The sequence below is a fragment of the Orycteropus afer genome, unplaced genomic scaffold, assembly GCF_000298275.1.
Source record: "Orycteropus afer afer isolate SDZICR_OR568_19922 unplaced genomic scaffold, OryAfe1.0 scaffold00174, whole genome shotgun sequence".
NCBI classification, from domain to species: domain Eukaryota; kingdom Metazoa; phylum Chordata; class Mammalia; order Tubulidentata; family Orycteropodidae; genus Orycteropus; species Orycteropus afer.
Genome location: NW_006921761.1, coordinates 6,522,023 through 6,534,554, shown reverse-complemented (window position 1 = coordinate 6,534,554; position 12,532 = coordinate 6,522,023). Strand labels below are relative to the sequence as shown.

Genomic DNA, 12,532 nt, shown 5'->3' with positions numbered 1-12,532 from the left:
CACTGGGGCTTACACCGTGTGGCCTCCGTGCCTGCGCGCAGGCGTTCGGGCGGTGCGGCTTGTGCGCCTGCGCGTAAGGGTTCAACGCGTGCGGCCTCCGAGTTTGCGCGTTGGGCTTCGGACCAAGTGGTGCTGGCGCCTGCGCGCTGAGGCTCGGGCCCCGAGCTGGCAGCGGGGCCCAGAAGCCTGCTTCCGGAATGAATCGACGCAGTGGTTGGAAAATACAGTAGTCTTCCAGTTTGCATGAGTGTCTTCTCATTCTAAAAAGGCCTTCTAGAGGACCCGCAGGGCGTGGAGAAAGACCCGAGACTGCGACTTGCGACCTCTAAACCCCGGACATACATTGATCCCTCCATCTTTACGGAAGACAAACCCCAGAGTTGTGTTCAGGCCGGCTGGGAGTTCCCAAGCCAGGGGCTGTCCAGAGGTGGTTGCTGTGGTTAGGAAGAGTGCCAAGACTGGGTGGTATTCGGGTTGGCGTGATTACCTGGCTGGGGTGACGACCTGGCTAGGGGTTCCCCAGCTGGCCAACCCCCCTGGTCACCCGCGGGCCTTTCCTGCGGGGTGCCAGGCCGGCGCCTGCGGCCCGCCCGGCCTCTGCCCCGCGCCTGCAGGCAGCCGGGATGCGAGGAGGAAGAGCCTTTTCCGCACCAAGCGCTCTTAACGGGACTGCGGCCCCTGCGCTCCAGAAACTGCCTTGGGCTACCCGCTCTCCAGAGCCCACCGTGTTCTCCTGTCCCCTGCAAGTTGAGAGAGGAAGCAGGGCTGAAATTGGGGTTTCCTAGCCGGTCGGTGCTGGGACGAGAGGCCTGAACACTACGCTGACAGCCGAGGGCGGCCCTGAGTTCTCCCTTTGAGGGGTTCCGTGTCATGGGGAGAGGCACTGGGAAAGTTACTCTCGGCCACGTCTGGCCTCTACGGTACGCACAGGTACAGAGGGAGGAGTGGTCAACACTAAGCGACAAGGACATCTCCCAGGATTTAAGTCAGAGCCGAAGTCAGCCCATGACAGGCCGGGGTCCTGGAATCCTCATGCCACAGGGCGGACCTTGGCCCTGGCTCTACCGGAGGTCTGTGATACAATCTGACCCACCTTTCTGGCACCATCCTCCCCACTCCTGCCTTGGGACTCCCTGGCTCTTTTCTCTGGAACGCTGTTATCTCAGGTGTCTGTAGCTCACTTCTCAGCTCTTAGAGGTCACCACTTCCTGGAAGCCTTGGTTCCTCACTGAAAATGCTCCCTGCACTCCAGAACGCCCTTGGCATTCTTCCTTGCTTGACTTTGTGGTGTACTTTATAAGGCATCTGACCCTTGACAGCTTTATTTCCTTGGCAAGTGGTCTGTTTCCCTCACTAGGATATAATTCCAGGAGGAGGGACTTTGGGGTTGTTTTACGCCTAGAACAGTGCATAGCATACAAGAGACAGATTTGTTGGATGACTAAAACATGTGGGAAAAAGTCCTTTACCAAGCAAATATCGACTGTGAATGAATTTGCTGGAAGTATTCCCCATGTTGCTGGGTCTGCCTGTGACCTGCCTTGCCCTTGCATGATCGTCAATCACGTGATGTTTTCAGCATGTGGCATGTTACCTCCTATAAACTTCACATCACCCATGTCAGCCCCGTGTCTCCTGAAAGGCCCTGAAGCTGGCAAGAGATGCAGGCATGCCAACTGCAAAACTCTTTCTGCCAACCTGTGGCAATGCCCCTCCTAGTGGACGTCAGATCATCCCATCTGTGGCATATTTTTAGCTTTTCTGATAGTCATCCTCTCTTTTCCACAAATCATAAAATTTCTGCTGGCACAAAGCTGCCCGGCTAAAAGCCACATTCTCGAGCCTCCCTGGCAGCAACGTGGCTAGTGGGATGTGTGCAAAGTGACACGTCCACTTCCCAGCCTCTCCCTAAGGAAGCTGACCACGCAAGCCCAGAAGGCAGGGCCACAGGGAAGACCAGAGCAGCCAGCCCAGGCCCAGCCACAACTGCTGAACACCAGCTCCAGACTCTTCTTGGTATCATGTTGAATTTGAGGGTAGGGGAAGCCCGACCTGCCCCCTCGTGGCCCCATGAGCTTCTAACAGGTGAGGTGTGCGGTGCGAACACCTGGCCAAGGGTGGCCCTTTTCCACACAGCAGAGCTTGAACTGGAACCCAGAGCAGCTGGCTCCACAGGAGGCGTTCACCCGCTCTGGGAGACGCTGCACTACAGACCCCTCATTCTACGTTGTCCTGGGTTCTGGGTGACCGTCCTTTGAAATGCACGAGCCTTGCTAGCGACTTTGTTTATCCGCAGGGGTGTGAGCGCAGAGGCGGTATCCCAGAGCCACGCTGGCCCATGCTAGCGGCAGGAAGTCTCCTGCGTGAGGAGTCCTTGGAGGGGGGGGCCTCCCTCTGACGCAGAGGGTCCACATTGGGCTGCCCAGCACGGTATGGTACGGTGCGGTGCAGCACAGGCAAGACAGCGCGTGCACTACCAAACGGGGTGGCCTGTTCTCAGGTCAGCTCCAGACACAACACCGGGCACCATCTTGGGGCAGGTGCTATCACCCTTGGCTGTGGGCCCACTGCCTGAGCCCCGAGCGCATCCCGGTCCACCCCCCCACCCAGGAGTGGCCAGGGCTGGAGAGAGGGGCTCCTGCCCAAGAAGCGGGCTGGGCCGAGCCAGGGGCCGCGGGCTGGGGAACGGGCGCAGGACTGAGCCCCCTCCGCAGGCCCGCCTTGGAGCAGCGCTACAAATAAACCGCTTTATTTACACCGAGTCCCCAGGTCACGCTCCCTGTGCACCAGCCCAGGCAGAGGCCGTGCGGGGCAGACCCAGGGCAGCGGCAGCCGAGGCTCCTAGTGGACCAGCCGGGCCAGGGCAAAGGCACGAGGGCTTGGGCCCGCCTGTGGCCCGGGAAGGCAGCAAGGGGACAGTCAGCTCCGGGGGCTGCAGCTCTGCTCGTAGGATGGCGGAGCCTCTGCGGGGAGAGCGCCTGCTGTGCACAAGGCCCCAGTGGTGCCCCACTCACCATGCGGGTAGCCCCAAGAGCTGTACTCCGGGGGCAGGATCAGGCTGCCGGTGGCAGGCGCCGACCCTCCGGAGCCATCCGTGAAGTAGGGGACTGTGGCATCCCTGGAGATGCACAAGGGAGGGGGCAGAGAGTGGGGCACGCAGCTGTGGTCCTGAGCGCAGTGTTCCAGGGCGTCAGGCGGGGAGCTAAAGGGGCCCGGTGGGGAGTGGCTCTTGGTTGATAGGACGACCGTGGGGTCCATGAAGTGGGGCACGCCTGCTGCCTCCACTTCGTCCTGGGGCGGTGCTGAGGGCACCACCTGGGACTGTGGTGACCCTGGGCCCGGCAGGAGGCTCAGCGGGGCGTGGTTCAAAGCGATGTTACCAATGAAGACCGGAAGGGTCACAGTGGCCTCTGGGGCCTTCAGGGAGACCTGGAGGAAGAGGGGCAATGAGGGGCTGAGGCTAGGACTTGTGTCCACCCCCTGCCATGACCCCGGACATCCCCACCCCGCACCTGCATGTAGTAGTCCACGTGGATGAGGCTGCAGCCCGGGAGAGCCGACTGGGGCAGCGGTGGCACCAGGATCTGCTGCTGCCACTCTGCGCGCCTCCAGGCCTTGGCTCCAGCACCCTCCACCTCCACAACAGTCCGCACGTCATAGATCCAGCGCCTGGCCTTGTAGGACACTTTCTGGGGAGGGCCAGCCTGTGAGCTCACAGAACCACCAGCCCACCTGCCCCCTAAGCCAGCCCAGGCAGCCAGTGTGGACTCTGACCTGCAGCAGGCTGGCCACCACAGGGCCGGTGTCCTTGCCAGACTGGTTCTCAATGTCAACCTGCAGTCGCAGCACCTGGCCCACCACGTAGCCGCGAAGGTCAGTGCTGGCCATGAGGGCTACGCCCCCCGTCTTCAGGAGCTTGTAGGAGAACTTCTTGGTGGCCGAGGCTATGTTGGGTTTCTCAGGAGGGAGGGTAAGGAGGGGTTTGTGAGTGGGTGGGCTGGGCCCACTCAGCCCTGGAGATCCCCTGCCCTGCTGCTGGATGAAACCACTGCCCTTTCAGACCCTGGCTGCCCTCCTCACTCAACAGTTGTGCCTCCCTACCGGCCCTCACCTCGATGTCGGGGATGCTGTTCAGGTTCAGTGGGCTGAGGATGTAGAACACACGGCTGCACGTGTGGTCCTTGGAGAAGCGCGGTGTGTCAATGGTGGCCCGCACCTGGTATGCAATCTTCCCGAAAGGTCCCTCGAAGGACGTGGGTGCTGTGGCTGAGGGCAGGGAGCACACGCTGGTACCAAGCTGCCTCCCGGCCTACAGGCCCCCTGCCAGGACCCCCTGCCACCCCCAGGCCCCTGGCCAGGCTGAGCTCTCACCAGGAAGCAGGAACTGGAAGGGGAAGGTGTGCTCACCAGCAGGCAGGCTCCCTGCAGAGACAGGAAAGGAGTGGTGGAGAAGAGGCCGTAGAACCAGGCTGGCCCTTCCTCTCAGCCAGGGCAGGACCCCCTGAGGCCCAGCAGCAGACATGGGCCGTCCTCACCTGACCCCAGAGCAGGGAGCATGGGGCCGTGGCCTGCCCAGAGGATGGGGGCTGCATGGAGGACAAGAGACTAGAGCTTGGTTTGAATAGGACTAGGGTAGGGGGATGGACCAGGAGCCAGAGCTCTAGAGTGACCAGCTCCTTTGGCATCTGTACCCCAAACCTGGCCCCAGGAGAAGCTGGCCCCATTAGGAGTGTCCGAGACTCACCCTTGTCCGCCAGCGACAGGGAGCTGTTGAAGTAGCCCTCCTCCACTGCCCACGTGGCATCGTGGACTTTGTTGGAGACCCCGCAGGACCCTGTGCAGGTCACCCGGATGGCTGCAACAGGGAGTGGCTGTGAGTCCCAGCCACCAGCATGGGAATTCAGGCAGGCAGGCAGCACCCTGGACCTAGACAGCCCCCCTTCGGGGCCATCTCCTGCCCACCCCTCCCCCTAGACTGCTCCCAAGGAGCAGGGGTGGTAAGGGGCCTGATGGACAGTTGTCTGTCCTGCAGTCCAGGGAGGGGCCCCAACTGCTGCGCAGATTCCCCCTGGGCATGATCACCTGCTGACTCTGGCTCCCAGCCACATCTGGGCACCCTCAGCCAGTGAAAACCCAGCTACCCTTCGGGGTGCTTGGCGTACAGCTGACCTCTGAACCCACCTTCCAGCTGCATAACAGGCGAGTCAGTTAGGCGGGAGGCCCCACCTCCTGCTATGGGAATGCGGTCAGACCTGCCCGGGCAGATGCTGGTCCTCAGCCTCTGGCCACCCCCACTTCCCAGGCCAGTACTCCCAAGAAGGACCAGCATTCCACCTCACAGAGGCCCTCAGACCTGCCCTGCTGGGGGAGCACCCAGGCCCAAGAGCCATTCGTTACAGAGGCGACCACCACTCTGTGGTCAGGACCTGGAATTGTCCACCCAGCAGAGGTGTGCCAGGCCCACTGTGGTCAGAAGCCAAGGCTGGACAACAGAAATGAACCCAACAGAACCATAGCTGGAGCCCTGGGAGGGGCCACAGTAACAGGAACTGGCCACTCCACCTGCTCTCTCAGGCAGGGCTGAGTCAAGGCCAAAGACATCAACCCCTCCTACTGGCTCTTCTCCCTAATTTGACAGGGTCAGGTCACAGGAAGGTAACTCCACTCTGACATCCTCCTGAGGGAGCTACTGGTATCCCAAGTGCCCGGGACCAGGGGTCAGCCAATCAGACTTCCAGCCCAGCCCCACCTGGTCACCCAGGCCTCCTGTGAGTCCCCAATCCATGGACTCCTACCACCTGGCTCGGTCTGCAACCGTCGGCCTCTACCCTCAGCCCCCAGGTGGCTCTCCCCAGATGCTCCTCCCAGTTCCAAGCCCTTCACCCGAAGAGAAACCCCTGCTTCCCACTGCACCAGCCAGCCCCACTGCCCAACCTCAACGCTGATTTCCAATCCAAGCCCCTTCAGCCACCCCCTCCCAAGGCCAGGCCTGGGACTCTTCCCAGCCTGGACACCTGGAGCACCAGGGCCGCTCTGACAGATCAGCAGCCAAGGAGAAAGACGGGCAGGCACAAACAAGCAGCTCCGAAGGAGAGGGAAGACTGGAAAGGCCATCAGTCGCTGACAGTGGCCCACGGAGAGGGCACACTCCCCTGCACCTGTCTGGCCTGTGGCTTCTGGGACCCACAAAGACTGGCCTGGGGCCAGCTTGATGCCATTAAACAACCCTACTGATGGCATGCGGAGCTGAAGGGCCACCAGCCCACTCTGTGCCAAAGCCTCACTCACAATGCCATAAGGTGCAGGGCAGTGGTTGCTCTCAGCCTCCTGGTCTGGGGGTGACATTACTTCGGGGTGACTCTCAGGTCACTGGAGGTATCCAGCCTCGCTAGGAGTCAGGGAAAACTCAAACAGCTTACCACTGTAACCCATTGTTTCAGCACAAGTTAAATATTTGGACAGGCACTAGAAAAGAGGAAGCACGTGCCCTACGTGCCCTACACTGCTGTCACAGTGTAGGCCGTCAGGGCTTGGGGAAGGGGCTGGGCACATGCCTCCTACAGAGCCCCCTCCCAGGAGGTGGACCCATTCTCCTCCCGCTGCCATGGCTGCACCACTGTGACAGCGACAAGCCTGGGCACCCCCCGGTGTCCAGCAGCAGCAGGGGACTCACTCCTACTGCTAAGGTAAATGGGCCATAGGCCTGACTCCAGAGAGACCACCAGCATTCCAGTTAGCCCAGATTCCCTGCCCCCATGCCAAGAACCCCATTTTAAACACACACCAGTGTCCTACGGGACACCCTGCTATTAGCACTGCCCCCAGCCAGTCTTTCCGTGGAGCCAGCCCTGCTGTCCCCTCTCTGCTAGGAGAGCGATGGAGGGGGGTGGGGCAAAGGTCTTCCCACAGAAGCCTTAGCTTCCTCAGTTCAGCCTGGGACAGTGCCCAGGGAGTCAGTTCTCATTGGTCCAGGCCCATCCCAGTGGCCACATTTTTCCTGCCCAAACCGTAGGATCAGTCAGGTTCACATGATGTGGTTCTGCTCAAGAAGTGAGGGGAGCCCAAACGGGCCTTTGCTCTTAGGGGGAGACTCGGACTTTGGAGACTGCCTGCGACGGCAGGGGCTGTTGCAGCCTTTTTGGGATGACATAACTGGTCTAAAGAACCAGCCAATCTGCCAAGGGTGGCAGCGGTGAAGAGTGGAGGAAACTGGGCCCGAGACCACAGTAGTGTCTTTCAGAAGTCATAGCCTGGCAGTGACGGCAGCCAGACTGGGTGATCCAGAGCAGTTACCACAGCAAAGACCCAGAGCCCCTCTGCCTTCTTGATGTCCGAGTTTAGGTCACTCCACTAGGGCTCCAGCATCACCCCAACCCAATGAAGGGAGTTCAGCACCTGCTCCCAGAGGCTCACTGGGCCCTCGCACCCAGCATGTCTGCCCTTGACACAGCCATGGGGCGGAATAGGGGCAGGGAGTGTTCTGGCAGGTGCAGCCCCCAGGACCCAGCACCCAGGGCGGGTACAGATTGCAGAGCCACCCGGCTGGGCAGTGCCATCTAGATTTAAGCAGTGTTGGGTCAGCACGAGAGATGGCCCCAAGCTGGCAGCCGTCTGTTGTGGAGACAGCTGCAGCCTTTCTGAAAGGTCTGCTGCTGCTCTGGCTGCTGAAGGAAGATCCCGACGCTGGTTGTGCGCCGTGAGAAACACGGGCTTTCCCCCTGAACCAGTCCGCCCACCCACCTCTGCTAGCAACCTGAACACCTCCGCTTGCTCCTCATCCTCTTCCCAAAGGCCTCCAGCTCACCCTCCACTCCCCACACCTGGGGCGCCCCAGCCTTGACCACAGCCTTCCACGAACCGTATGGCCGTGGAATGGCTTCCTTCCTCCATGCCCCAACCAACATGGAGAGGAGAACGGCAGCGGCCACTACTTCCGTGTGCAGTGATGTGGATCAACAGAACTCAAACACGGACAGTGGCTGGTGGTGCTGGGGGGATCCAGCCGCACACCTGAAACCCAGAATTCAGGCAGCCCCCACTGACCACCAGCCCTGGAGGGGCTGGGCCTGGTCTCCTTCTCCAACACCCTCAGGGCCACTCACTCCACAAACATTTCCTGCACAGGTCCAAGCCCCCACCCTGCAGCAGGGGGCCCTCCCTTCCTTGCAGTTGCTCTGGGGGCGGAGGGCCTCACCACTACCTCACTGGCACAGAGCTGGAATCTTGTGAATGAAAGAATAACAGGGTGCCCCTCCCCTTCCCACAACGCGGAAGTGGTGGAGGAAGCCTGGAGTGGCCCCAGCACCTGGTGTTCCTTGGGCCTCCACAGCGGGGATAATCGGGTTTCTGGCCTGATCAACAGTCCACCTGCTCCCTCACTCAGAGAACACTGCCTGCTTCCTTTGCCACTCCCTGTGATCCCAGGAAATTCACTCACATCCCACCCCAGACCCCCATATGTGGCCAGAGGGCCCCCTGACTGCAATCAACCAGGAGCCTCAGCAAGAGCTTTCTGCTGCCTTCCACCCCCACGACTTCAGCCCTGCCTGGGAGAGTGGGTGGAGTGGTCAGTTTAAGCACCCCAGGGGCTGGCCCCACTGCCTCTGGCCCGCCACAGCTCCCACCCCAAACCTTCAACCCCAGCTGAGAAAATGGTTAAGGAGGCATCATCATCAGGTCATCATGAGGAGGCCCCACAGGGCTGGGAGCCTCCCACAGTGGCAAGCACCCCAGGCGCTTCTGAGAGTAAGCCAGGGTGGAGAGAGCCCTGCACGGATGCCCCAGCTACCCTCAGCTGAGGCCACAATCCGGCCAGGATCTGGGTGCCAGCTCTGCTCACCCCACCCTTAGAGTCCACCAGTTCCATCCACTTTGGATGGGCAGATGAGGTCAGCACCTTCAAGAGACCCAGTGTGAGCCACCACAGCAACCTGATCCCCAGTCCCAACGTCCCAGAAGTCTTCACGACAGAAGCTGGCACCGCCACAGGGACTGGCCTGGAAGGCTCAGGTTCAGCTCCCTGGTGGCAGGCTGGGCCAGAGGCGAGGGGGAGGCGAACTGGACACTGCTCTCCCAGCTGGCAGGGGAAGCCTGGGCAGCAGTCAAGGAGGGCCGTGTGGGCCCTACGCTCAGGCCAGGGCAGCCCTGGAAAAGGGGGACCTAAGCAGGTTTTGCACGGGCAGAAAGGGGAGCCGTCAGGGAGGCAGGCGCAGAGACCAACAGGTGCAAGTCGCGCAGCAGACCCTGGGAGCCCGCCGGGACACTCCCGGAAAAGACGAATCCGAGTGACCTTTGGCCAGGTGGACAGTGTGTGGGCACCAGGAGCGCTCCAAGCCCTGTCCTGTCCCGCGGTGGGTCTGCCGGGCCGGCCGGCCGGCCGCACCCGAACCGTCTCTGCCCCGCGGGCCCGATCCCCTGCCCTGCCCTGCAGCCGGGGCCGGAGGACAGGACCAGGGCTGTGCCGCGCAGCGCGCGCTCCCCACGCGTCCCCGGGCGGCGGGGACTGCGGCCTCTTCCGGGGTCCCCAGCGCCGCGCCCGCCCGCCCTGAGGCCACGCCGGCCCTCCTGCGAACCCAACCCGGGACCCCGGCGACCCGCGCCCACCTCGAAACGGCAGCGGCGCGCCCAAGCGCACGCAAACGGCTCCAGCCAGCGCCTCCCCCGGACCGTAGACGACACGACCGTGGCTCAGGCGGACCTCGAAGAGCTGCAGACGCCCCATGCCGCGAGCCCTCGCCAGGCGGGCCGCGCACTGACGCCGCCGACCTGCCTGCCTGGCCGCCCTGCCCCGCCCGCGGGCCCGCCCCGGCCGAGACCGAGTCGAGCCCCGCAGGAGAAGGCGCAGCTGGCGGAGACTGGCGCACCGGCGCCCCCTGCTGCCCCGGGAGGCGGAGCCGACTCACCTGTTGGGGGCGGGAAGCGGGGCGGCCCCAGGTTATCGACCCGGAAGCGGCCCGCGCTCGGGGAAGGGAGCCTCGCCCAGCCCAGGTGGGGAGCGAGGCGCTTGCTCCGCCTCTGCCACCGCCGGCACTCCCGCGCCACGCCCCTGGCGCCTGGCTCCCGCCCCACGCCAAGCCCCCACATCACGCCTCACGCCACGCCCCGGCGCCCGGCCACGCCTCACACACAACCCGCCCGCGCCACGCCCCCGGCGCCGCGCCTCGCCCCCGAGCCCCGCCTAGGAGCCCCGCCCCTGCTGCCAAGCCCCGCCCCGGGTCCGCCCCCGCCCCGCCCCAGGCTTCCCCCGCACCCGGACCCGCCCCACTAAACGGAAGCGCGTCACGGGAGGCCCGCTGGATCCGGGGACGGTGCGCGAGCAGGGGGGATTGCGGGAGCTACGGACCCGCAGGCACCGCCCCTGCCCTGGCCCCCACGGACCCCTCCCCGGGCCGCCCTGCCACCCTTCACCCCCACCCCCGAAGACTCGTGCCTGACGTCTCCTCCTCAGGTCCTCGCTGTGGGCGCGGCCTCTGCTGCCACGCAGCGCTTGGCGGAGACTTTGCGGTCGCTCATCCTGCAAAAGTGCCCGTCGAGGGCCCGCGCGGTCGTGGCTCGGCAATGTCAGGGGAGAGACCCCCGAGAGAGCAGCATTTGAGCAGACCCCTCTAGGGAAGGAGCCAGAGCTGCAGGCCTGAGGGCGCCGCGACAGCGAGTGCCAGGCCCCGGGCACGGAGGAGGCCAGGGGCCTTGAAGGACGGCTGACCTCGCTGCCCACTGGGGTGGGGACAGCGCCACGTGGGGGGACGCTGTGGATGGCTCTGAGAACCTGGTTATTTGTTTAAATGCAGCTGTACAGTTATTCACCTATGCAAACCATGTTTCCAGAAAATAAATCCGGCGCCCTCCCCAGCTTCTCACCCTAGATGCGGCTTCCCCTCACCACCATTACCTTAAGCTAAAACGTACGTGATTCTGCCTTAGTTTTCTTTCAAGACGTATGTACACGCTTTCTAAAATTTGTCTGATAGGGTTCTTAGTGAATTGCTTAAGCAAAGCCTGTGTGTATATATTGTGTTGTTAGATGCTGTTGAATCAGCTCCAACTCATAGCGACACTGCCTGGTCCTGGCCCAACCCCAAGATCCTTGCTGTACCTGAGCCCATCCTTCAGCCACTGTGTCCATCCATCTTGTTGAGGGCCTTCCCTTCTTTCTTTGACCCTCCACTTTACCAAGCATGAGATCCTTCTCCAAGGAGTGAGCCCTTCTGGTAACGTGATCAAAGTAGGTGAGAGGAAGTCTGGCCATTCTTGCTTCCAAGAAGCATTCCAGTTGCACTTCCTCCAGGACAGATTTGTTAGTTCTTCTGGAAGTCCATGGTACTTTCAGCATTTTTGCCAACACCACAACTCAAAAGCATCAACTCTTCTTGGGTCTTTCTTATTCATAGTCCACCTCTCACATGCATATGAGGTGGTTGAAAATACCATGCTTTGGGCTCGGCACATCTGTCTTCAAAGAGACATCTTTGCTCTTCAGCACTTGAAAGAGGTCTTTTGCAGCAGATTTGCCCAGTGCAGTACAATGTCTGATTTCTTGACTGCTGCTTCCACTGGTGTTGAGTGTGGAACTACGTACATGTGTATACATATGTTATGTATTTTTTTTCAATCACTCTTGTATGGTAGGTAAGTAATTCAGTTAACTAATTCCAGATTCTTTTCAATAGTATAGTTTATTGTGGTTTTATTCTATTTTGTCTTGGGTCAGAGTATACATAAAACATATACTTAAGATTTTCTACATGTGCAGTTCAATGACATTGGTCAGTTCCTCACACTGTGTCACGACCCTCCCTATCCCCACCCACACTGCACCGTTAACTTAGACTCTGTCCTCAAGCTTCTCCTCTGTGTTTTAGAGTTCCAGCCATCCATTCCACCGAACAGATAATTCTTGTAAAGAGTGCAGTGCTCAAGGGAAACATTCTTTCCAAGTTAAGCTAAACTCTTGTTTCATTTCAAGATGATGTCATGGAATAGTTTTGGTTCAAGGCTTCAAGATAATCTCAGAGCAACAGACTTGGGAATTGAGCCCAGTCATAATGGGTCTAGTATGGATTCTACGAGTTTGAAACTCTGTTCCACATGTGTCCTCTTTGTACTTAGAATCCATATGCTGATAATGGTGCTGGGCACCACCCTAGTCTTCTCATGGCAGTGGAGGTAGTAGTTTATGGAGGCAATTCAACCTGCAGCCCATTGCCTTCTCGATTTCCTGGGGCTCCTTCCTCTGCTGTTCCAGGCAATGAGATCAGTTTTACATCTTGGATGGTGACTGGCCAGCTTGTAAGACTAACCAAACTAGGAGGTTGGAGAGAGGGCCAGTTGAGGGACAGTGATTTAAAAGGTAGCTCTAGGAGGCGGGACAAGATGGCAAACTAGGCAGAAGGATTGCACAGACCCTCTTCGACAAAGAAAAGGGAAACCAATTAACGCAGACACAGAAGATAATCTTGGACCCCTGAGCCTTGAAGGAAAGGATGCAGAATTGGACTAAACCCCAACTAGCAGAAGAATTTGCGTGAAAATACCA

The 12,532-nt window shown here is 60.5% G+C and overlaps 1 protein-coding gene across 1 annotated transcript; it reads right to left on the bottom strand.

Annotated features, from left to right (window-relative positions):
• Positions 1–2,919: 2,919 nt before the first annotated feature.
• On the bottom strand, positions 2,920–9,721 carry ARRDC1 (arrestin domain containing 1). The gene is made up of 8 exons (XM_007947081.2): positions 9,604–9,721; positions 4,745–4,855; positions 4,372–4,422; positions 4,112–4,266; positions 3,775–3,957; positions 3,513–3,689; positions 3,015–3,429; positions 2,920–2,963 (listed from the first exon to the last, which is right to left on the bottom strand). Exons 1-8 carry the CDS (start codon positions 9,719–9,721, stop codon positions 2,920–2,922), a joined length of 1,254 nt encoding a protein of 417 aa, XP_007945272.1.
• Positions 9,722–12,532: the final 2,811 nt, after the last annotated feature.